The sequence below is a fragment of the Pantherophis guttatus genome, chromosome 18 (assembly GCF_059756535.1).
Source record: "Pantherophis guttatus breed Tessera chromosome 18, ASM5975653v1, whole genome shotgun sequence".
NCBI classification, from domain to species: Eukaryota; Metazoa; Chordata; class Lepidosauria; order Squamata; family Colubridae; genus Pantherophis; species Pantherophis guttatus.
The window spans coordinates 2,680,250-2,705,000 of NC_142080.1; the positions used below are offsets into that span (position 1 = coordinate 2,680,250).

At 46.1% G+C, this 24,751-nt stretch overlaps 3 protein-coding genes across 4 annotated transcripts in view; 2 read left to right on the forward strand and 1 right to left on the reverse strand.

Annotated features, from left to right (window-relative positions):
* Positions 1 to 105: 105 nt before the first annotated feature.
* On the forward strand, positions 106 to 10,358 carry TDRD10 (tudor domain containing 10). The gene is made up of 13 exons (XM_034405550.3): positions 106 to 198; positions 340 to 378; positions 1,325 to 1,401; positions 2,311 to 2,366; positions 3,449 to 3,519; positions 4,238 to 4,388; positions 5,198 to 5,240; positions 5,469 to 5,529; positions 5,852 to 5,999; positions 6,995 to 7,140; positions 8,108 to 8,262; positions 8,930 to 9,000; positions 9,981 to 10,358. Coding segments are annotated over exons 2-13 (1,017 nt in total). The 5' UTR covers positions 106 to 198; positions 340 to 376; the 3' UTR covers positions 10,017 to 10,358.
* Positions 10,359 to 12,260: 1,902 nt separating this feature from the next.
* On the reverse strand, positions 12,261 to 21,934 carry UBE2Q1 (ubiquitin conjugating enzyme E2 Q1). Of its 2 annotated transcripts, none has more exons than XM_060685081.2 (13): positions 21,637 to 21,934; positions 20,254 to 20,358; positions 20,021 to 20,125; positions 19,732 to 19,782; positions 18,230 to 18,370; positions 17,690 to 17,774; positions 17,517 to 17,577; positions 17,023 to 17,113; positions 16,868 to 16,926; positions 15,960 to 16,008; positions 15,771 to 15,866; positions 13,882 to 13,948; positions 12,261 to 12,990 (listed from the first exon to the last, which is right to left on the reverse strand). In XM_060685081.2, the coding sequence occupies exons 1-13, from the start codon at positions 21,853 to 21,855 to the stop codon at positions 12,959 to 12,961; spliced, it is 1,161 nt and encodes a 386-aa protein (XP_060541064.1). In that variant the 5' UTR covers positions 21,856 to 21,934; the 3' UTR covers positions 12,261 to 12,958. The 2 variants fall into 2 exon arrangements, with proteins under 2 accessions (XP_060541064.1, XP_087737144.1); XM_087881018.1 differs by having other exon boundaries at positions 21,661 to 21,795.
* The window catches only part of CHRNB2 (cholinergic receptor nicotinic beta 2 subunit), a 13,760-nt gene continuing 10,853 nt past the window's right edge, over positions 21,845 to 24,751 (forward strand). Inside the window, exon 1 of the mRNA XM_087881017.1 lies at positions 21,845 to 22,154. The gene's annotated coding sequence lies outside the window, so the exon portion shown is untranslated. The remainder of the gene's footprint in view (positions 22,155 to 24,751) is intronic.

Consider the following 24,751-nt stretch of genomic DNA (forward strand, 5'->3'; position numbering starts at 1 on the left):
CATCTACTCCGGATCCACTCCGAATTAAAGCCTCTCCCTCCTCCTCCACCCCCCCTCCATTGAGAGCCAGAGTGGGGCGGGGGAGAGGAAGGCGGGGCGCGATGCGCGCCGGCGCAAAACCCGCGCAGCGCCTGGATATCCTGCTGGGAGTCCCGCGCGCCTTTGCTCCGGATTCGCGCCTCTTTGCCTTCTGCCCAGGTGAGCCATCCGGGAGGGAGTCCCTTCTTTGCAACGCCTGCACCTTTCCATCCCTGCTTTTTCCAACACCCCAAAATGCCCCCCTCCTCTAATATTATATATATTGTGTAATACAGCATTATAAAAGTATTATTATTTTAGGGTGTCGTGCTGGATCCTGCAAAGTCACCGGAGCGAGATGTGAGTAGGAAGGACAGAATATTTTAAATAATAATCCTTGTTCAGGATTCCGTTGCAAGTTCACCCATTTTGCACACTTCCCTTGCACACTTGTGAGTTTTAGTTAAAAGAAAACTACCCTGCAAAATCTGGCATGGGTGCCTATCATCCATCCATCTATCTATCTATCTATCTATCTATCTATCTATCTATCTATCTATCTTAGTTTACTTTACTTTACTTTTTACTTTACTTCAGTTTTCTTTTTACTTTACTTTACACTTTTCTTTTCTTTTCTTTTCTTTTCTTTTCTTTTCTTTTCTTTTCTTTTCTTTTCTTTTCTTTTCTTTTCTTTTCTTTTCTTTTTTCTTAGACTTCTATACCGCCCTTCTCCCGAAAGACTCAGGGCGGTGTACAGCTATATTAAAACACATAAAATTTACAAAATTTAAAAACCATTAAAATCAAATATACAAAAATTTGGCCCACAAATTAAAAACTAACATACACCCATTAAAATTCATATTCATATTAGGCCATATTATCTATCTATCTATCTATCCATATCTATCCATCCATATCTATCTATCTATCCATATCTATCTATCCATATCTATCTATCCATATCTATCTATCCATCCATATCTATCTATCCATATCTATCCATCCATATCTATCTATCCATCCATATCTATCTATCCATATCTATCCATCCATATCTATCTATCCATATCTATCTATCTATCTATCTATCCATATCTATCCATCCATATCTATCTATCTATCTATCTATCTATCTATCTATCTATCTATCTATCTGTGAGGGTCAACCCAGTTCAGGTTTTAACCAGGTTTTAAGGTTGAGTTTCTCAAGTTAGCCAAAGCTGAGGGTTTACGCAAACTGAAAACGAGATTTGCAAAAAAGTGGCAGTTATTCAATCCTAGTTTGTTTTAATCTGGTTTGTAGGTTAAGACCCGGCCAGGAAAACCCCTGTTCACCAGGCTCTAAGAAGCTGGTTAAGGCGAATCCCTTGAAACATTCGGGTGAGTTTAAAAGAGTCGATTGAATGTGTGAATTAGGCGTGCAATGAAGCTTCTGCTCGGGGGTTTTGCACGCGGAGAGTTAAAAAGCGTGAAAAATTAAGCGGGGGGCAGAATTTTTATCATTTATGGGTTTCAAGCAATGTCCCCCGTTGGAAGGAAGGAAGGAGAGGGAGGGAGGGAGGGAGGAGGGAATGGAAGACAGGGAGGGAGGCAGAAGGGAAGGAGGAAAGAAAGGGAGGAGGAAGGAAGGAAGGAGAGGGAGGGAGGAGGGAATGGAAGAGAGGGAGTGGGGGAAGAGGAAAGAAGGAAGGAGTGGAACGAGGGAGGGAGGAGGAAGGAAGGAATGGGAGGGACGGAGGAGGAAAGAAAGGGAGGGAGGCAGAAGGAAGGGAGGGAGGAAGAAGGAAGGAAGAGAGGGAAGGAGGAAAGAAAGGGAGGAGGAAGGAAGGAATGAGAGGGAGGGAGGAGGAAAGAAGGAAGGAGGGAAGGAGGCGGAAGGGAGGGAGAAGGAAGGAAGAGGAGAGGGATGGAAGAGGGAAAGGAAAAGGGAGGGAGGGAGGGAGGAGGAAAGAAGGAAGGAGTGGAAGGAAGGAGGGAAGGAGGCAGAAGGGCGGGAGAAGGAAGGAAGAGGAGAGGGATGGAAGAGGGAAAGGAAAAGGGAGGGAGGTAGAAGGGAGGGAGGAGGAAAGAAGGAGTGGGAGGGAGGAAGAGAGGAGTGGAAAGAAGGGGAGTGGAAGAAAGGAGTGGAAGGGAGGAGAGGAAGGAAGGAAGGAGAAGGGAGGGAGGAATGGAAAGGAGGAGAAAGGAAGGAGTGAAAAGAAGGGAGGGAGGAAGGAAAGGCTTTTTCCTGCTATATTGTCTTTTTTTCATATTTTACTGGGTCTTCCTAACCAAAATTTGCTTTTTCAGGGCTTTTAAAAAAGAAGGAAATCTTTGTTGGAAATCTCCCCTTGGATATCAAAGAGGTGAGTTTTCTCAATTTGTTTATTTTATGCCCAGACGCCACAAACCCACATATGCCATAGATGTGTTACGTACATGGCCTACAGTTAGTCCTTGAGTTATGGCCACAACAGAGGTCAGAATCTGAAGCAAGAGAGGATTGTAAGTGAAATTAAAAAGTCTTTATAAAAATACTTTTGATGTTACAATGACTCGGGGCTTTTATTGTTTTTTTTAGCCCAAACTCTCAAATAATTTAATCACCGTCCAGAGTCCTTCCTTGAGAGGGTTCATGTGGACTAGTAACATGAAATATAAACATAAAGAAATAAAATGGATCAGTTATTAGCCCATGTCAGTGCAGAGTTCCAGTCACAAATTATGACTAAAATCTGATAAAAACAATTTAAAATGGAATTGGAATAAAATATGATTTAAAATGAATGGATAAAACACCATTTAAAATGAAATTGGAATAAAACACGATTTGAAATGAAATTGGATAAAACGCGATTTAAAGTAGAATTGGAATAAAACACGATTTGAAATGAAATTGGAATAAAACACGATTTGAAATGAAATTGGAATAAAACACGATTTAAAATAGAATTGGAATAAAACACAATTTGAAATGAAATTGGAATAAAACACGATTTGAAATGAAATTGGAGTAAAACACGAATTAAAATGGAATTGGAATAAAACACGATTTGAAATGAAATTGGAATAAAACACGATTTAAAATGAAATTGGAGTAAAACACGAATTAAAATGGAATTGGAATAAAACACGATTTGAAATGAAATTGGAATAAAACACGATTTAAAATGAAATTGGAATCAAATACAGTAATTTAATAGATAAATAAAATAAGATATGATAAGTTTGGGATGATAGTCATCCTTTTTTGTCTCAAAAAAATCTTCTTTATAAAACCCAGATCGTCAAGAAACTTTTCCGCCTAATAATTCCAATTGAGGAATCTTTAATTTTAATTTTTTTCCCAGACCCAAACAATCGGATTTTTTTTTTCTTCCTTCCCCTTGTAAAAAGTTTTTAATCTATATTTCCTGAATTTCTTTTTACTTTATTATTTCTTCATTAGGAAGAAATTGCCTTCTTATTCAAGGATTTTGGGATCAAATCTTTGAGGAAACACAATAATTCTTTTAAAAGGTAGGCTGGCATTTCTATTTAAAAAAAAAAATCCTCAAAATCTGAATTATTTTGAGGGCAGCCATAATTTACGTCGCTAAGCAAGAGACGTTGTTGAGCGAATCGGGCCTGACTGGACAACCATTCGAAGCAACAAAGGCCCAGAAAAAAGTGACGTAGATTCCATCCTCGCACTTACGACCGTTGTGGCGTCCCGACAGTCACGTGATCAAAATCCAAGCACTGGGCATGTATTTATGACGGTTGCGGCATCCCGGGATGACGTGATCCAGTTTGCGACCTTCCCAGCCGGCTTCGAGCGAGGAGAGAAGCTAGATTCGCTTCACGACCAATGATTCGCTTAACGACTGCAGCCATTTGCTTAACAATCGCGGCGAAATTTGGACACGGCTCTTTTAACAACCCCCCTTGTTTTAGCAACATAAATTCCATTCCTATTGCTGTCATAAACTCGAGGGCGATCTGTCTTCGTTTATCTTCCTTCCCTGCTTGTCACAACAACCCTGCGAGGTAGGCCAGGGAGTGAAAGAACGAGCTGGTTTTCCAAGGAAACTTAGCCAGGGCTTCTCTCTCAGATGTCCTTTGGTAGTTCAAGAGGGGCTGGGGACGATGGGCATTGGGGATGATGGTGGCTATTGTCTGGGGGTCTTTATTAAGGGTGTCCAGTGGGGAAAAAAAATATTTGTTTAAATTTCTGCATTTTCTTTTCCCTCCGTAGTTTTGCATTTCTGGAGTTGACGGCCCCCGAAGCCGCAAAACTAGCAGTAAAGCTTATGAACGGGCAGCTCCTGAAAGGCCGACCGATGTCCGTCGCGTTTATGGAAAACAGGAAAATTCACGAGGTTCTGAAAACCAGCACTCCGATGCCGGTATAAACCACGATTCATGGTTTATCCATATCACAGCCAGCATGCTTTACGTGGGAAGTGTGTGTCCCCCTCCTCAAAACTCACAAAGACCTTTAGAGCTCACTTTCCCCCCTGCTAGCTGATTCTCTGAGTCTTCTTTAAACAGATTTAACGAAAGTCCTCGATTTACGACAGTTCATTTAGTGACCCAAACTTTTCACACTTACTGTGGGCTCCATTTGTGTAACTTGACCACAATTTTAACAGTGAAGGGTTAAATTTTAATATTAAAAGAAGGGGGAGGGAAATCCATAATAGAGATCCGTTATATTTTTATTTTTTTTATTTTTTTTATAGGTTTTGGTTCACGCATTTAAATTTAAATTGTTTTATAAAGCCAGAACAATTCCTTTGCAATTTTAGGCTCAGTTTCCCTGCTGTAGTTCTGGGGGAACGGGATGCTAATTCAAGCTTGTTTCAAGTTCTTGCCCCGAATGATGGTTTGTTTAATGGTAGTTTGCTGCACCAGTCATGATGGTGGGGCCTGCTATGTTAAACATAGTTATGTTACTGCTTTTTAATTTTGGGGCCAAATTTATATATATCTTTTTAAATTGTTTTAATGTTTGTATTTATGTTTTTTACTTTGGCTGTATACCGCCCTGAGTCCTTCAGGAGAAGGGCGGTCTATAAATTTGATAATTAATTAATTAATTAATTAATTAATTAATTAATTAATTAATTAATTAATTAATTCTATTTAAGCTATTTCGATCTGGATTTATTCCCTTACAAATGTCTTTTTTCTTTTTTTTTTTTTGCTTTTGTAGGATTTGGAAGTGATCCCCGCCAGAGAATGTGGATTTACCAACGGTACAAGATCTTGTTCTATTGTTATTTTTTTTTTAAAAAAAAAATTGATCCTGGTAAAAGGAAGGCAGCCTCGTACCCAATTTGTCATTAATTTATTTTTTCTAATGCTGTTTTAAGAAAATCTGGCCTAGGGGCAGGAACTTGATTTTCTTGATTGCGATTTACGTGGCTGTTTAGCCTTGCTGGCATCAAGGCTATCAGATTTGTGTTTTTTAACCTCCCCCAAAGGTGCCACCCACATCTCCCCTGTAAATCAGAGAGCCTGCTATGCTGTCCCCATGGAAATGAGGTACGTGCAAACACGAGGAGGAGAAAATGTGGTGTGGGGGGGGTGTTTTCCTCCTCGGATGCTACTAGTGGTTGGAGTGATAATTATGAATTTGGCGACAGGTTTCGGCCCGATGGATTTGTTGCGTTAATTCAATATTTTGCACTGAGTAGCCCGTTTGCCACGTCCCTGACTCGTTTTCCTGGTTTCTCATAAATCCCTTTCGCTCCGGACTCTTTCAAAAGCTTCTATGCGATCCCGAGTCACGGCCAGAGGGGGTTCTTCTAGATGACCTGGAGGGGTACCCGTCTCTCTCCTTCTTCGCTTTATTATTTCCTTTTAGAAGTTCGTTTCTGTTCCACGTGCTGAAGGGCTGCTTCGGAGATGCCAAGTGGCTGCGTTCCGTGGTCGGCGTGGCAGGGGAGGTGGGGCTTCTGGTGACGGACACGCTTCCGCTGATGCCGTACTTCTGGGCCATCGTCCTTAACGAGGTTTGCCGTGAGCAGGATTCGACTCCGGAATTCCCAGGCTGAGGGCTTCCCCCTCTGTAGATTGTGACAGTGGCGCTGGTTTTAAGCCTCATGAGGGCTAGGAACTTGATTCGTGCCGCCGGGGAGCAGTGGCTCCGTTTCCAAGCCTCATGAGGGCTAGAAACTTGATTCGTGCCGCCAGGGAGCAATGGCTCCATTTCCAAGCCTCATGAGGGCTAGAAGCTTGATTTGTGCTGTGGAGGAGCAGTGGCACCATTTCTAAGCCTCATGAGGGCTAGAAACTTGATTCGTGGCACCGTTTCTAAGCCTCATGAGGGCTAGAAACTCGATTCTTGCCATTGGGGAGCAGTGGCTCAGTTTCCAAGCCTCATGAGGGCTAGAAACTTGATTCATGCCACCGGGGAGCAGTGGCGCCGTTTCTAAGCCTCATGAGGGCTAGAAACTTGATTCGTGGCACCGTTTCTAAGCCTCATGAGGGCTAGAAACTCAATTCGTGTCGCCAAGGAGCAGTGCCACCATTTCTAAGCCTCATGAGGGCTAGAAACTCGATTCTTGCTGCTGGGGAGCAGTGACGCCGTTTCTAAGCCTCACGAGGGCTAGAAACTTGATTTGTGGCACCGTTTCTAAGCCTCATGAGGGCTAGAAACTTGATTCTTGCCATTGGGGAGCAGTGGCTCAGTTTCCAAGCCTCATGAGGGCTAGAAACTTGATTCATGCCGCCGGGGAGCAGTGGCACCGTTTCTAAGCCTCATGAGGGCTAGAAACTTGATTCGTGGCACCGTTTCTAAGCCTCATGAGGGCTAGAAACTCGATTCTTGCCATTGGGGAGCAGTGGCTCAGTTTCCAAGCCTCATGAGGGCTAGAAACTCGATTCATGCCACCGGGGAGCAGTGGCGCCGTTTCTAAGCCTCATGAGGGCTAGAAACTTGATTAGTGCCTCTAGGGAGCAGTTTGCTGATTTAGAGGCTGCAATCCTTGGTCTCTTGATCATGCAGGAATGCTACAAATCCATGGAGAAGCTCTTCAAGGCTTTAGCTGAGGCCGAGGCCGGCTTGCCCTTCCTGGCCAAACAGGAAGTGCAGAGGGGCGCCCGGTGCCTGGCCCAGTGCGACATCGGGGACGAGGGCAGCGCCTGGAACAGGTGAGGGGCTCCCCGCCCTCTTTGGGGATCAGCCAGAGGGAGGGAGGGAAGGAAAAATAGAAAAGGAAAGGAGGAAGGAAGGAAAAGGAGGGAAGGAAGAAAAAGAGGCAGGGAGAGGGAAGAAGGGAGCGAGGAAGGAAGGAAAAGAATAGAGGAGGGAGGGAAGGAAGGAAGGAAAAATAGAAAAGGAAAGGAGGAAGAAAGGAAAAGGAAGGAAGGAAGAAAAAGAGGCAGGGAGAGAGAAGAAGGGAGCAAGGAAGGAAGGAAAAGAATAGAGGAGGGAGGGAAGGAAGGAAAAATAGAAAAGGAAAGGAGGAAGAAAGGAAAAGGAAGGAAGGAAGAAAAAGAGGCAGGGAGAGAGAAGAAGGGAGCAAGGAAGGAAGGAAAAATAGAAAAGGAAAGGAGGAAGAAAGGAAAAGGAGGGAAAGAAGGAAGGAAGAAAAAAAGGCAGAGAGGGAAGGGAGCGAGGGAGGAAGGAAAAAAATAGAGGAAAAGGGAAAAATAGAAAAGGAGAAAGGAAAAGTAGGGAAAGAAGGAAGAAAGGCAGGGAGAGGGAAGAAGGGAGCAAGGAAAAAATAGAGGGAGGAGGGAGGGAAGGAAGGAAAAATGGAAGGAAGGAAGGAAAAATAGAAAAGGAAAGGAGGAAGAAAGGAAAAGAAGGAAGGAAGGAAAAAAGGGCAGGAAGAAGAGAGACAAGGAAGGAAGGAAAAAAATAGAAGAGGGAAGGAAGGAAGAAAGGAAAAGAAAGAAGGCAGGGAGAGAGGGAAAAAGGGACCAAGCAAACAAGGAAAGAAAAAAAAAATAGAAGAGGAAGGAAGCAAAAGAAAAATGGAAGGAATGAAAAGAAGAGAGGGATCAGAGAAAAAAAAAAGAAAGGAAGAAGGAAAGAAAAGAAAGAAAGAAAGAAAGGAAAGAAAGGAACTGAGACATTTGTTTGCCTCTCTCTCTCATTAAACCCCCCCCCCAGGTGTTGGGTGCTGGACCCCCTGGGCGACCTGGCCGTGGTCTTCTTTGTGGACTTCGGCCGCTGCGCCAGCCTCCCCCTGAACTCGCTACGGAAGCTGGACGCGGAGCAATTCTGGGAAATTCGCCCTTTGGCTCAGCCCTTCATGCTGGAGGAAGGTAAGGCTGGCAGATACCTGGCTGGCTGGGGGATTCTGGGAGTTGAAGTCCATTTCTCTTAAATCATGCTGGCTGGGGGATTCTGGGAGTTGAAGTCCACCCATCTTAAATCATGCTGGCTGGGGGATTCTGGGAGTTGAAGTCCATTTCTCTTAAATCATGCTGGCTGGGGGATTCTGGGAGTGGAAGTCCATTTCTCTTAAATCATGCTGGCTGGGGGATTCTGGGAGTTGAAGTCCACCCATCTTAAATCATGCTGGCTGGGGGATTCTGGGAGTGGAAGCCCACCCATCTTAAAGCATGCTGGCTGGGGGATTCTGGGAGTTGAAGTCCACCCATCTTAAATCATGCTGGCTGGGGGATTCTGGGAGTTGAAGTCCACCCATCTTAAAGCATGCTGGCTGGGGGATTCTGGGAGTTGAAGTCCACCCCTCTTAAAGCATGCTGGCTGGGGGATTCTGGGAGTTGAAGTCCATTTCTCTTAAATCATGCTGGCTGGGGGATTCTGGGAGTTGAAGTCCACCCCTCTTAAAGCATGCTGGCTGGGGGATTCTGGGAGTCGAAGTCCACCCATAATTGTGCTTATTAGCAGCTTTGAGAAATGGGATAAAATGTTCCTTTTTTGGATGAAACAATTTCAAGAGGATTTTCTTTCTGGGTTTTGCAGGAGTTTTCCCCCCGCAGGTCATCCGAAGGCAAATCCTGGAAGGAACATTGAAAGGACCTTCTCAATGGGAGGTAAACAGGGGAAGAAATATATATATTTATTTTTGTTTTCACCCGGAAAACTAAATCTCGTTTAGAACTCTGATTTTGATGATCCAAGAAGTCATTTCTGGATTAAATAAAATAGATGTACTTTTAAAGAAATTGCTTCTTTGTGTTGGCCTGAACCAAGCCAACTCTAGACTTGCTACGGCCCCATAAACCACGATTGCAAACAAGCCAGGATTTTCAGATTAGAAATCGTGGCTTGTTTTAAAGCAAACCAGAACGGCGTTGAAGGAAACACCCAAAAAAAATACATTTCTGCTCACAGCCATCCAGTATCAAAAAAGCCAAAGTTTGAACTCTGATAAGCTTCCTTCTGGAATCCTGGTTTGTCACTCACCGATCGACTGAATGAATCGAGTCGATCCCAACTCGATTCATTAAGAGTTCGGTTGGCTCCGAAAATCCAAAATCAAAAACCAGTGCAATTTCACAGACGGCCTCGTTGGGGATTTTTGCTGAAATCGGTTTTGCGGATTTTTGCAGCAATTCAGAAGTACAAACCATAGTTTCTTGGGCTTGCAAACACAACAATTGGCCGATTGTGGATTGTTTTGTGCGTGTGTCGAAAAGGCTCAGTCAACCTGCAAAGAAAGCTGCAAAACTTAAAATGGCTCTAGGCAAATAATAATAAAATTAAATTAAAAATTAATAATAATAATAAATTAAAAATAATCGTGCAAGCAACTTAAATTCCCCCCCCCCCAATCTTAATAAGGACCAGAAGCTTAAAATAATGTCAAAAGTCACTTGAACAAAACGCACAGATGTACTATAATAATCCACATTCGGCTGAATTTTCTTCCCCCCCCCAAGTTAAATATTCTATTTATGAAATATTAGCTGGGTGGGCACGACACTCGGCCAGATGTAAACCAGGCGCACAATGGTGTGATATAACGCACAATAATTTAACAGGAATTTTTTTTTTAAAACTTGTTTTACAGCCACACATTTTAAGGTTTGTCGTCAAAACAGACTAAGAAGTGGTAGACTTGTGAAGTTCCTCCCAACAAGCTTGAAGTACATCAAATTTTCTTGTGGGAAATGTTTAAAAGTTGGTTTAAATTTTTTTGGGGGGATATTAATTTGGTTGCTTCGCTGAGGCCTTATAACTTTGTGCTCGAAAAGGAAAAGAAAAAAATGTTATTTTTCCTATTGCATTTTATGTCTTGGGAGAGAATTCTGCGGGATGTGTAAGCAGAAGGGGAGGGAAAAAATTACATAAATCTGTTATTTTGGCTCAGCCCTTCAGTTGCAACCTTTGTTCTCTTTTGAGTTTGTTATTGCAGTTAATGGATTAAAATGCTAACTGGATCCAGAAATTGGCGTCTTCCTTTTCCCTTTGCATTATAAAAATACGCTTTTCAGCTCAAACTCCAGCAGTATTAAATCAGATTAAATTAAAAGAAAAATAAAGCTGGGGTGTTGTTGTTTTTTTTTGAACGTTTTGCTTTTCTCTCCTAGGGCAAATGGGGGTTATTTTAGGAGAAACTCGGCTCTTACTTGGGAAAAAAAAAATTGAGCACATTTTTTACTCTGCTCCGAGGCCCGATTAATTTTTAATTCTGATATATACGCTATTATTTTGAATCTTATATAAAAAAAATGCATTCGTCTGAACAGACTAGGCTAACTTCAAATCTGGAATTAGGTGTGAAATGCAGAATGCTAGAGAAGAATCAATAAATCCTATTTTGCTGTCTCTGGAAATAGCTAGATTTTGGGGGGGATTAAGTTTCTAGTCCTCAAGAGTGCAAGATCAACCTTGACTCAAGGAAAGGTAGTTAAAGGGCTTGTCTTATTTTCCGTCTCAAATTAAATTTTATCAACAGATGTATGCTCCGAGCGACAGCATCTTTTCATAAAGTAAGATGAAAGGCTCAACAAAACCGGATCCTTTTAAGAAAATGGATTAAATCTGGCGATTCCCCCAGATCCTCTCTGCTCGGGCAGATTAATGTGGCTCTAATTTATTTATTTTTTGGCCAGCATTTAATCTGCCTTTTTTTTGAGGGCTCAAGGTCTTCGCTAGCATTTCTGCAGGCTAGGATGGAAAAAAAAGTCACAAAATTCTTGGCTGAGAAAATGCGATTACACCTTCTGCGTGGTTGAAACAGACCGGTGCCCGTGCCTGTTTTGTTCGGAAAACGGATTTTCTAGCACCCACGAGATTCTCCTGGGTCTCCTTTTTTTCTGCAACTGCTTCTCGGATTGCCGGACCGGGGATTTGAACCGAGGAATCGTAAGCAACCCGGAGTAAATTTTGACCTGGTTTTTGCTTTCCAATTTTTAACGCTAGGAATTTTAATTTCTCCGTTGATCTTGAGAAGGGCGTGCAAGTATTCCTCGCTTAACGACCGGCTGTTTCGCAACGGTTCCACATTATAACAAAAACCATCCCAAAAAGTTACTTATAACCATGAAGTTACAACTTCCCTCTCTGGTCACAATTGCATTTTTCACCAGTTATCACTATTTTTCACCGTTCTAGTCAAGCGACCGTTATTTGCGCCAATTTAACCCCCATCCGTCACAATCGATCCGCTTCACAACTCAGTGGTTTGTTTTAACAACTGCAAAGATTCACTTTATCATCCTCTTTTAACGGCCCAATAAATCCCTTGCGGGGTGGAGTCTGGGCAACTGAATGGAGTTTAGCGGAGTGTTTTACTGGCCGGCTGCCTTTCTTGTTGCCAGGGCGGAGTTTTGTCCAGCAGATAATATTCTCATTGTGCCCAGAAAGAGAGAGAGAGAAATATCTGCTTCTACCTAGGATCGAACTCAGTCTCCCGATTGTGAGATGACTCCACCTCTAGGCCACCACAACACTCGACGACTGCAAAGACTCACTTTATGACCCTAGGAAAAACAGTCCCAAAAATAGTCAAGTGTCCCACTTAAGGACTGCAACCACTTAAGGACTGCAACCGCTCACCCTCCAAAATGCCAGGCTCCCCTTGGGAGTCATTAAACGAGGACCTCTTGTAAAAACATGGGGGGGGAAAATGCTACCTTTGACAAGAATAATGCAGAGTTCTCTGCTGAAATTTGAAGCTTACATTATTTTGGCCAATTTTCTTCTTTTTTGTGTGACGGCCAAGAAACTGGAAGGTTGGGAGCCAAAAGGAGTTTCATCGCTCAGGTTATTTTTCTGCGACACCCCCCCCGACCGCCATCCTCGCCCCCCCTTTTCCCCCCGGACAGAGGTACCGCCAGACCCCCCCTTGAAATTAACAAATGTAATTGTTCTCCAAAGATACATATTTTGTTTTTCCCCATAGACATCCATCATACACTGTAACCAAAAAAAAAAAAAAAGAGAGAGAAAAGAAATGAAAAAAAAAAAAAAACAAAAAGGAAGAAGGAAAGAAAGAAGGAAGGAAGGAAGGGGAGGCGGGTTGGGGAAAGGGGAGAAGAGGAGGAGGAGGAGGAAGGAGAGAGAGAAAAAGCCGTGTACATGAAAAATAAGAAAATAAATTAAATCCAGCGCTGAAGGAAGAGGCCGTATTTTTTTTTTTGTGTGGGTTTTCTCAGAACAGCAGCAGAAGGAAGTTTTCCGGCCAGAAGAAGAGGAGAAATTTCAAGGAGTTTTTCATTTTAGGTGAGTGTGGGGTTTGTGTGTGTTGTGTATTTTTCATTCTTTCCCCCCCCTCCCCGTTGAATAAGAGTGAGAGGGAGGGGGGGGCAGCCGATCGCCGGCCAGCGAGGGTCCGAGAGGGGGGGCTGCTCACGACGAGTGTTTATAAGAAGCCCGCCCCAAGGGCGATCGGAGCGGCTCTTCCGAAGAGCTGGCGAAGGAGTCCAAGGGAGAAAAAAAACTGTCCTTCCACAGCGTCCAGCGAGGAGGAGGAGGAGGGGGGGGGGTCCGGGTTGGGATGGGTTGATGGGGGGGGTGGCGGGTCCTGTTCCGTCGGCGCCGCGGCTAGCCGTCTTCCTTGGGGGGCGTGTACCAGCCTGGGAAGGGAGGGAGCAAACAAAACGAAGAGTTTCAGGAAAGAGCCAGCCCAGGCCGCCGTGGCCAGAGATAGAAGAGAAGAAGGAGAGTCGGAAGGGACCTCGGAGGTCTTCTAGTCCAACCCCCCGCTCAGGCAGGAAACCCCCATACCGTTTCGGACAAATGGTTATTCAGTCTCTTCTTGAAAACCCTCCAGGGATGGAGAAGAGAGGAAGGGAATGAGAAGGAAGGAAGGAAGGAAGGAAGGAAGGAAGGAAGGAAGGAAGGAAGGAAGGAAGGAAGGAGATGGGAATGAGGGGAAGGAAGGATGGAGATGGGAATGAGGAGAAGGAAGGAAGGAAAGGAAGGAAGGAAAGAAAAAGAAAGGAAGGAAAGAAGGAAGGAAGGAAAGGAAGGAAGGAAGAAAGGAAAGAAAGAAAGAAAGAAGGAAGGAAAAGAAGGAAAGGAAGGAAGGAAAGAAAGAAAGAAGGAAAGAAAGAAAGAAAGAAGGAAAGGAAGGAAAGGAAGGAAGGAAGGAAAGAAAGAAAGAAGGAAGGAAGGAAAGAAAGAAGGAAGGAAAGGAAGGAAGGAAGGAAAGCAGAATAACAGAGTGTCGGAAGGGACCTCGGAGGTCTTCTAGTCCAACCCCCTGCTCAGGCAGGAAACCCCTCCACCCCTTCAGACAAATGGCTATCTAATCTCTTCTTAAAAAACTTCCAGTGTTGGGGCATCCACAACTTCTGGTGGCCAGTCGTTCCGCTGATCAATTGTTCTGTCAGCAAATTTCTGATTCAAATTTGAAGATTTGACACCACTAATGGGAGGGAGGGAGGGAGGGGGGGAGTTTGGAGGCAGGCGGTCCTCGACGTACGACCGTCCCCCGTGATAAGTTGTTAAAAGCCGGGCCTTACCGTTCTTCTCGTGGATCTGGACCAGGGATTTGTACGACTGCTGGGCTCTTGTCAAGCTGTACTGATTCTGCGGGGAAGAGAGACGCGAAAGAGAGTGAGACAACGCAGGGGCAGGCAACGGAGCCCACCTCGCAGGGTTGTTGTGATGGGGGGGGGAAGAGTTGGAGGCGGAGGAAGAAACTGAGTTGGGTATGTTTTGAGGCCTTGAGATATTAGTAAAAAAAATAAAATAAATTAAGGCAGAGAGAATTTCAAAAGCAAAGAACATGAACCTACTACAGACCAGGATTTGTTGGCTTGTGTCCATAGGTTTAATGCCTTATATTCTGAAAACAAGCCAGGTTGGCTGAGATCCGGGATGGTGGCTTTTAAGTGTTTGCTTTTTTCCTCGTGGTTCTCCCACTCGACCGGGGAAGGGAGGGAGGGAGGGAAAGAAGGGAAGGGAAGGAAGGAAATTGGGAAAGAAGGCAGGAGGGAGGAAGGAAATTGGGAAGGAAGGAAAGGAAGGAAGAAAATTGAGAAAAGACAGGAAGGAAGAAAGGAAGGAGAGAGGGATGGAGGGAAGCAAAGGAAAGAGAAGGAAGAAAATTGAGAAGGCAGGAGGAAATTGGAAAGGAAGGAATGAAAGAGGGTAAGGGAAGGAAGAAAATTGGGAAGGCAGGCAGGAAGAAGGAAAGGGGGGGAGGGAGGGAGGGAGGAAGGAAAGGAAAAGACAGGAAGGGAGGAAGGAAGGAAGGAGAGAGGTACAGAGGGAGGAAGGAAGGAAAGAAAGGAGAGGGAAGGACGAAAATTGAGAAAAGGAAGGAAGGAAGGAAGGAAGGAGAGAGGTACAGAGGGAGGGAGGGAGGAAAGAAAGGAGAGGGAAGGAAGAAAATTGAGAAAAGGAAGGAAGGAAGGAAGGAAGGAGAGAGGTACAGAGGGAGGGAGGAAGGAAAGAAAGGAGAGGGAAGGAAGAAAATTGAGAAAAGACAGGAAGGAGGGACGGAAAGAAGGAAGGAAGAAAATTGAGAAAAGGCAGGAAGGAAATTGGGAAGGAAGGAAAGGAAGAGCGGGGGAAAGGAAGGAAGAAAATTGAGAAAGAAGGCAGGAAGAAGGAAAGGAAGGAAGAAAATTGAGAAAAGACAGGAAGGAAGGAGAGAGGGATGGAGGGAAGGAAGGAAGCAAAGAAAGGAAAGGGAAGGAAGAAAATTGAGAAGGCGGGAAGGCAGGAGGAAATTGGAAAGGAAGGAATGAAAGAGGGGGAAAGGGAAGGAAGAAAATTGGGGAGGCAGGCAGGAAGAAGGAAAGGGGGGAGGGAGGGAGGGAGGAAAGGAAGGGGGAACGAAGGAAGAAAATTGAGAAAAGACAGGAAGCAAGGAAGGAAGGAGAGAGGTACAGAGGGAGGAAGGAAGGAAAGAAAGGAGAGGGAAGGAAGAAAATTGAGAAAAGACAGGAAGGAAGGAAGGAAGGAAGGAAGGAAGGAAGGAGAGGTACAGAGGGAGGAAGGAAGGAAAGAAAGGAGAGGGAAGGAAGAAAATTGAGAAAAGACAGGAAGGAAGGAAGGAAGGAAGGAAGGAGAGGTACAGAGGGAGGAAGGAAGGAAAGAAAGGAGAGGGAAGGAAGAAAATTGAGAAAGCAGGGTGAAAATTGAGAAGGAAGGAAAGAGGGGAAAGAAGAAAAAAATTTGAGAAAAGGCAGAAGGGAGGGACGGAAAGAAGGAAGAAAATTGAGAAAAGGCAGGAAGGCAGGAGGGAGGGAGGAAATTGGGAAGGAAGGAAAGGAAGAGCGGGGGGAAAGGAAGGAAGAAAATTGAGAAAGAAGGCAGGAGGGAGGGATAGAAGGAAGGAAGGAAGGAAGGAAGGAAGGAAGGACGGAAGGAAGGAAGGAAAGCCCCCCCGCCTGTCACTCACTTTGTTTGCGCCAAACTGGACTCTGGCTTTGCCTTTGACCAGAGTGGCACTGATCTGCATGATGACCGATTCCACCGAGTAGGCACTGCTCCAGCCCTGCCCGGGAGAAAGTCAAGGGGGTCATTGTGGCCAGGAGCAGGTCGGTCCCCCCCACCCACCCCCGGCTGACCCCCATTCCTGCCCGCTCACCTGCTTGGTCAAAAGCTCCATGCAGATGGCTCCTCCCCCCAAGACGTACCTGGAGAGTGAGAGTGAGAGAGTGTTTGGAAGAGAGAGACAAGTCCAAGATTCCCAACCCGGAACCGTCCTGTGTTCGAATCCGGCGGATTTAAAGATTTAGGGGAAATGATCTATTGTTCCTACGCTGGTTGTAGAGACATGAGACTGAAGTTTTTATTTATTTGTATTTTTCTCACCCTTGGGTATTTGCTTGTAAGTAACTCCAAGGTGGAGAACGTCCCTCATACTCCGCCCTCCTCCTGTTTTCTGAACAACAACCCTGGGAGGTGGGCTGCGCTGAGAGAGGAACTGGCCTAAGCTCGCCCAGCTGGCTTTCATGGCTAAGGTGGGACTAGAACTCCCAGTCTCCTGGTGATTGGCCCAAAGTTCCCCAGTTGGCTTTCATACTTTTAAGGTGGAACTAGAACTCCCAGTCTCCTGGTGATTGGCCCAAAGTCACCCAACTGGCTTTCATGGCTAAGGTGGGACTAGAACTCCCAGTCTCCTAGTGATTGGCCCAAAGTCACCCAGCTGGCTTTCATGCCTAAAGTGGGACTAGAACTCCCAGTCTCCTGGTGATTGGCCGAAAGTCCCCCAGTTGGCTTTCATGGCTAAGGTAGGACTAGAACTCTCCGTCTCCTGGTGATTGGCTCAAAGTCACCCAACTGGCTTTCATGCCTAAAGTGGGACTAGAACTCCCAGTCTCCTGGTGATTGATCGAAAGTCCCCCAGTTGGCTTTCCTACTTTTAAGGTGGGACTAGAACTCTCCGTCTCCTAGTGAATGGGCAAAAGTTACCGAGCTGTCTTTCCTACCTAAGGGAGGACTAGAACTCCCAGTCCCCTTGTGATTGGCCCAAAATCAACAGGAGAGACTCACCCTCCGGAGAGCACGGGCGACACCACTCTTACGAAGGGGGGGTCGAAGGGGAAGTTATCCTGCAAAGAGAAGGGCGAGAGGGGTGAACTTAAGCAAGGAGGGCTGCCGCTTCTCTTTGCGTCCGTCCATCCGTCCGTCCCTACGTCCAGACTGACCTTAAACGTGAAGTTGAGAAGAATGAAATCCACCCCTTCTTTCTCTTTCAGGATCTGCAGGTCACTGTGCAAGGCGCTGTCCTCGTCCACCCTGCGGGGAGGAGGGGGGAAGGGGGGAAGAAAAAAAAGACACAAAAATTTGTTCCGGGGTCTGGGAAGCAACTGAAGTCATCTACGGGTCGTCCTCGGCTGACGACCAGAATTAAGCCCAACATTTCAGCTGCTAGAAAAGAGACATTTGTGGAGTGAGTTACTCTCAATTTTCATGAACGGTCACTAAGTGAACCACTGTTAAGTCAAGAACCACCTGTGACCTTTATTTACTCTGAATTTTCCAAACGGTCAGTAAACGAACCGCTGTTAAGTCGAGGACTTAATTTTCCGGGTTTTCTGCCACGGTTTTAATCACTCGGTTAAGGAGCCTCCCAGAGTCGCTTCCATGCGGCGACGGACGGGCGTACGAAGCGAATAAATGAAGTGAAATAAGAACTTACTTCAGGAGTTTCACATTCCAGTCGTAGAGGCTGTCGTTCATGAGTTCAACTGCATAGTTTCCTGGGGAGGGGGCCAAAAAGAGAGAGCTTAAGGGGCAGGCCGAAGACGCCCCCTCCACCCCCCAAAAAAGTCCAAAGCGAGGAGATCCCCCTCCTCTCCCCCGGAGACTCACCGCCTTTGAAACTTGCTGATCGGTAAATATCCCTGAGTTCCTTCATGAGCCGATCGGTGGCCTGCACGGAGCCCGACACTGCTCCCTGAGGGGGTGGGGAAGAAAGAGGAGGGGGCTGTGGATCGTCCCTATGGGGTCGATTGGAGGGGGCTCCCAGAGGTCATTTAGTGGCCTCCCAGGGGCAGTTCGAGGAAGGAGTGGGGAGATTTGTGGAGTCCATTCGGGGTGTGTGTGTGTGCTCCCAGAGGTCATTTGGGGACTCCCAGCGGCAGTTCAATGAAGGAGCGGGGAGGGAGACTTGTGGGGTCGGTTTGGGGGTGCTCCCAGAGGTCATTTAGTGGCCTCCAAGGGTTAGTTGTTAAGAGGACCAATTTTAAGTCAATGTCAGTGCTGTTGGAACGGACATTAAGTGGTCGTAAGTCGCGCCACAGGGCAATAGGGAAGAGCCGGAACGCCCAAGACTGAGTCCTGCCTACTCCCTCCCTCCCTCCCCCCCAATTTCCCCCTGCCCACCGCCCTCCCCCCCCAGGCGACACGTACATTTAAGTAATCTTGCCTCTGATTCTTTTTGATTTTCTCAAGAATAGCCAAGTTCTCCTTGCCGATCCCGTCATCCTCCGCCTTCTTCCCTTCCACCGGCTCTTCCTCCTTCATTTCGTAGTGGTCCAGCTCCTCCGTGTCCTGGGTGCGAGGATGAAGGGGGGAGAGAGAGAAAAGAGAGGGTGGGAGTCAGCCCTTCCGGTGGATGGATGGGCTCAAAGTAGGCAGGGTTTTTATATATATTCCAAGCCTCCCCAGAGTCATCCTGGGGCAAGACTGATTGATAGGTAGACAGATGATAGACAGATTGATATAGATGATAGACATAGAGATATAGAGATATAGATAGACAGACAGACAGACAGACAGAATAGATAGATATAGATTAGGAAAGAATGATAGAGAAGATAGATGACAGACAGAGCTATAGATTGATTAGATAGATAGATAGATAGATAGATAGATAGATAGATAAAGATTAGATAGATATAGATTAGGAAAGATAGATGATAGACACACAGAGAGATATAGATTGGATAGATAGACAGACAGATTAGATAGATATAGATTAGGAAAGAATGATAAAGATAAATGATAGACAGAGATATAGATTGATTAGATAGATTAGATAGATATAGATTAGGAAAGATAGATGATAGACACACAGAGATTGGATAGATAGACAGACAGATTAGATATAGATTAGGAAAAAATGATAGAGAAGATAGAAGATAGACAGATATAGATTGATTAGATAGATAGATAGATAGATAGATAGATAGATAGATAGATAGATAGATAGATAGATAGATTAGATAGATAGATAGATAGATAGATAGAGATAGACAGACAGGCATATTAGATAGATATAGATTAGGAAAGAATGACAGAGAAGATAGATGAGACACACAGAGAAATATAGGTTGATTAGATAGATAGATAGATAGATAGATAGATAGATAGATAGATAGATAGATAGACAGACAGGCATATTAGATAGATATAGATTAGGAAAGAATGACAGAGAAGCTAGATGAGAGACACAGAGAGATACAGGTTGATTAGATAGATTAGATAGATAGACAGACAGACAGACAAGATAGATATAGATTAGGAAAAATGATAGAGAAGATCGATAGATGATAGACAGATATAGGCAGATTGATGTAGACAGACAGACAGATATCTATAGATTAGGAAAGAATGATAGAGAAAATAGAGATAGATGATAGATAGAGATAAGATAGATGATAGATTAACCTTTATTATCACTTTTTTCTCTAAACACTCTGGCACACATTAAAAAAAATGAAATTCTTGCTCTCAAAAGACAATAAACATGTAGCCATAAACATACATGCACACACACGCTATACAAATACAAACATACACAGACACAAAGGGCAGCTAATAAGTCTAACAAGCAAATAAATAAAATACAAATAAATTTGGGGGCAACCCTTGAATCTCGGGAGGAGGGGGGGTCATAAGGGAGCAGGTACCTCGGGCATTTCCTCGTCTTCCTCTTCCGAAGACACTTCTTCCTGCGTATTCTGTGGGAAAACAGAAAGTTTAAGAGATGCAGCTGGAGGAGGGGATCCCCCTTCCAGCAGATCTCTTGAAGTTGATCTCCCAATGGAGATCCACGGACTCGAGCTCGGCCGCCAGGATCTCCCTGTCAATTCAGGGCCCCAAGGGACGTCCTCCGATTTATAGCCGCCATCGAGCCCAACATTCCCACCGCTAAGCGAGACCGTTAAAAGGGCATTTTTTGGGGGGGGTGAGGCTCACCTGTTCAGCAGGTAAGGGCTGGTCCAGCATCTCCACATCTGGATGCTGAGGAAGGTTGTAGAGTTTGCAGAGGTCGGAAATGATGCGTTTCAGGTGCTGCAGGAGCTGCCGGACGGAGGGGGAGGGAGGGAGATGGGGGTCAAGGCCAACCCAGAGCCCCCCTCCTTCCCTGCCAGACTTGCAACTAGCCCCCTCCCCCAAATGCCACCCGCCTCCGCTGCCCGCTCGCTCACCAACGTGTTGCCCTTCTTTACGTCGGCCAGCCTTTCCAAGACCGCGGCCAGGTTGGGGTCGTCGGATTCCACCGACCAGATGGGGGGGACCGCCGGATAGGCCTCCTGGGGGGAGCAGAGAGGGGGGGGATCAGGTCCCAGGCCAAGGGAGGGGGGATGACAGGAGGAAGAGGATGCTTGGGGGGGGTGGGCTGTTGTGAGGGATGGGGAGGTGGGGGCTATAGGGAGATGGGAGGTGTAGTCCAAGAGAGGAGAGGGAGGGGATAGTGGGATGGGGGCTGTAATTGAAAGGAGGAAGAGGGAGGGGAGGGGGTGACAGGAGGGGAGGGGTAGTACGAGGGGATGGAGGCAGGTATGGGAAGTGTAGTCTAAGGGACAAGAGGATTTGAAGATGGGAGGTGTAGTACGAGGGGAGAGGAAGGGAGGCAGGTATGGGAAGTGTAGTCTAAGGGGCAAGAGAGAGGGAGGGGGTTTCCGGATGGGAGGGATAGTCCAAGGGAGAGGAGGAGGAGATACTGGGATGGGAAGTGTAGTCCAAGGGCGGAAGGGAAGAGATGACGGGATCCAAGGGAGGAGGTTTCAAATTGAGAGGTGTAGCCCAAGAGAGAAGAGGAGGGATACTGGCATGGGACCTATGGTCCAAGAGAGGAGAGGGAAGAGATGATGGGACCTGTAGTCCAAGAGAGGAGAGGGAGGGGATGATGGGACAGGAGAGGGAGGGGACGATGGGACAGGAGAGGGAGGGGATGATGGGATGGGACCTGTAGTCCAAGAGAGGAGAGGGAGGGGATGATGGGATGGGAACTGTAGTCCAAGAGAGGAGAGGGAAGAGATGATGGGACCTGTAGTCCAAGAGAGGAGAGGGAGGGGATGATGGGACAGGAGAGGGAGGGGATGATGGGATGGGACCTGTAGTCCAAGAGAGGAGAGGGAGGGGACGATGGGACAGGAGAGGGAGGGGATGATGGGATGGGACCTGTAGTCCAAGAGAGGAGAGGGAGGGGATGATGGGACAGGAGAGGGAGGGGATGATGGGATGGGACCTGTAGTCCAAGAGAGGAGAGGGAGGGGATGATGGGACAGGAGAGGGAGGGGATGATGGGATGGGACCTGTAGTCCAAGAGAGGAGAGGGAGGGGATGATGGGACAGGAGAGGGAGGGGATGATGGGATGGGACCTGTAGTCCAAGAGGAGAGGGAGGGGATGATGGGACAGGAGGTGTGGCCCAAGAGAGGGAGGGGACGATGGGATGGGACCTGGAGTCCCCGCCCCAAGCCCCGCCCACCCGGGGGCCGAAAAGCCCCGCCCACCCTCCCTCCCTCCCTCGGAGCGAGCTACCGGCCCCCCTCCCTCCCCCCTCCTTCCTTCCCTCCCCCCCCTCACCGTGATGTTGCCATGGATACGGACCGGCCCTCCCCCAGCCGGCCCGGGCAGGAACTCGCAGCCCAGCTCGTCCGGGCAGGCGCGGGCGATGCGGAAGCGCTCGTGGCCGCGGTGGAAGATGGACTCGAGGAGCCGCAGCTCCCGCCTCAGCAGCGCGCGCCCCGGCCCCGCCCCGCCCGCCCCGCCAGGCCCCGCCCCGCCCGGCCCCGCGCGCTGCATCGTCCCATCGAGCGGCCCGCCGCCGCCGCCGGGGCCCCCCGCGCGTCCCCCCACACCGCAAGATGGCGGCCGGGAAGGGCCCGCAGCCGGAAATGACGCCACCGCCGCACGCCGCGCCCACACCCGGAGGAGGAAGAGGCGGAGCCCCGGATGAAAGGAAGGAAAAAAAAAAAAGGCCCGACTAGGCCTCAAACGCCACCTCCGTCGTCATGGAAACCGCCGCTTCCGGTCCTGGCTCCGGAAGAAGCCGGCGCCATCTTGTTCACCATAGAGACCGCCGCTACTCCACTTAAAAGTAGGTAGGTAGAGCGGCGTCCGGGCAACCCATAGAGAGTGGGGAAAAAAGGGCCTCCCTCGTTTTTTTACAGCGGCCCCTGCCGGAAAAGCTGGGTTTTGTTCATCTTGGAGGAGGAATCATCCAGATTGGGGATTTATTATCTCATGAACTGCTGAAATATTTATAGATTTATTTATTTATTTTTAAATTGCATCATTGGGCTGAGATTAGACATGGTGTTGACTGGGGGGGGGACAGGATTTATCCCTCTCCTATAGGTGAAGACTGGGGGTGGGTGGCGGAGGAGGACCCAAATAATTTGCAGCGGATGTTGGACAGATTGTAGGCTGCAACCGGGGAATCCCGGCCTTCAAAATGCATTCATTGTGCAAAACATGACGCAACGCATAAGGTCACAACGTGACAGCTAACTGTAGGCGCCCCAGAGAGAGTCCATTGTAAGACGGGCGGTTGTATAAAAGTGACGAACTGTGCATGGCAAGGAAAATGAGACGAATATTTAGAATAGAATAGAGTAGAATAGAATAGAGTAAAGTTGAGTAGAGTAGAGTAGAGTAGAGTAGAATAATAGAGTAAAATATAGAAGAGAAAAATAGAAGAAAAGAGGAATAGAATAGAGTAGAGTAGAATAGAATAAATATTGGAATGAAGAATAGAGTAGAATAGAATAGAATAGAATAGAATAGAATAGAATAGAATAGAATAGAATAAATATTGGAATGAAGAATAGAGTAGAATAGAGTAAAGTTGAGTAGAGTAGAGTAGAATAGAATAGAATAGAATAGAATAGAATAGAATAGAATAAATATTGGAATGAAGAATAGAGTAGAGTAGAATAGAATAGAATCGAGTAGAGTAAAGTTGAGTAGAGTAGAATAGAATAGAATAGAATAGAATAGAATAGAATAAATATTGGAATGAAGAATAGAGTAGAGTAGAATAGAATAGAGTAGAATAGAGTAAAGTTGAGTAGAGTAGAGTAGAGTAGAATAGAATAGAATAAAATAGAATAAATATTGGAATGAAGAATAGAGTAGAATAGAATAGAGTAGAATAGAGTAAAGTTGAGTAGAGTAGAGTAGAGTAGAATAGAATAGAATAGAATAGAATAGAATAGAATAGAATAGAATAGAATAGAATAAATATTGGAATGAAGAATAGAGTAGAGTAGAATAGAATAGAATAGAGTAAAATAGAGTAGAGTAAAGTTGAGTAGAGTAGAGTAGAGTAGAGTAGAATAGAATAGAATAGAGAAAAGTAGAAGAAAAGAGGAATAGAATAGAGTAGAATAGAACAGAATAGAATAACAGAGTTGGAAGGGACCTTGGAGGTCTTCTAGTCCAACCCCCTGCTTAGGCAGGAAATCCTCCACCACTTCAGACAAAGGGTTATCCAACATCTTCTTAAAAACTTCCAGTGCTGGAGCATTCACAAGTTCTGGTGGCAAGCTGTTCCACTGGTTAATTGTTCTAACTAATTAATGTAATTAAGGCTATCAAAATTGTTAATCTCATTACTATTATTTGGGACCAAAATGAATGACGCCCAGATGTCACACTGTTCATGTATTTAATATTTATACATACTTAAAAATAAAATTAAAAAAATTAAAAAGTGGGGAGGGGGGAGGGAATTTACAACCTCTGGCTTTTTCAGTTGGACCCAATGCGTTGCAACAGCTGTTGGTGACAGCTTTTTTTGGGGGTGGGGAGCTAACCCTTCACACACACACACCCAGGGACCTTGTTTTAAAAAACCTCCCAATCAATCAATCCCCTCGTTGGGCTTTTGGAGTTCGTAAGCATTAACCTTCCGAGTTCTTAGCGACTCTCCTAGGAAATGCCCTTCCTGAGCCGACTTGTCAGATGCAAGTCCGTAAAAGAAGAAAAAGTGTGAAAAGCTTAAAGGATCCGTGTGTTACGCAACACAACCCTTTGGGAGTTTCCGTGCAAAAAGGAAGAGCAAAAAATGCAAGCTGCCTTCCTTCCCATTGCATGCTCTTCTGCACATCCATGCCGACATTTAAATCTATTTGATGCTTCTTATATCAGTGGCTAAGACGCTGAGCTTGTCGATCGGAAGGTCGGCAGTTCAGCGGTTCGAATCCCTAGTGTCACAGATAACGGGGTGAGCTCCCGTTCCTCGTCCCAGCTTCTGCCTACCTAGCAGTTCGAAAGCACGTAAAAAAAATGCAAGTAGAAAAATAGGGACCACCTTTGGTGGGAAGGGAACAGCGTTTTCCGTGCGCCTTTGGCGTTGAGTCATGCCGGCCACATGACCACGGAGACGTCTTCGGACAGCGCTGGCTCTTCGGCTTTGAAACGGAGATGAGCACCGCCCCCTAGAGTCAGGAACGACTAGAACCTTTACCTTATATCTAGAAAATTCTGCGTAGAGATTTCTAGGTATTGGTGAACCTCGCATGAAAAATCAGCCCTCTTAAATAACCAGCAAAAGAGCCATTTTGTATAAATATATCACACCTGCACAGGTGGGCAGTGTCACTCTTTCCTTTCAGCCCCCCCCCATTCAAAACTACCTAGGGTCTCCTCCCCCAGAGGCTTAGGACGTGCCTCCAACCCTAGACAGCACAGCTGA

Excerpts from the sequence above, each read along its gene's own strand:
- UBE2Q1 (XM_060685081.2), bottom strand. The coding sequence starts at position 21,855 with ATGCAGCGCGCGGGGCCGGGCGGGGCGGGGCCTGGCGGGGCGGGCGGG. Across the intron at positions 19,783-20,020 it reads AGCCCTTACCTGCTGAACAG|AATACGCAGGAAGAAGTGTC; the intron begins GTGAGCCTCACC and ends GTTTTCCCACAG. Across the intron at positions 16,927-17,022 it reads TTCTCAACTTCACGTTTAAG|GATAACTTCCCCTTCGACCC; the intron begins GTCAGTCTGGAC and ends TTCTCTTTGCAG.
- TDRD10 (XM_034405550.3), top strand. Across the intron at positions 4,389-5,197 it reads AAACCAGCACTCCGATGCCG|GATTTGGAAGTGATCCCCGC; the intron begins GTATAAACCACG and ends TTGCTTTTGTAG. Across the intron at positions 5,241-5,468 it reads AGAATGTGGATTTACCAACG|GTGCCACCCACATCTCCCCT; the intron begins GTACAAGATCTT and ends CCTCCCCCAAAG.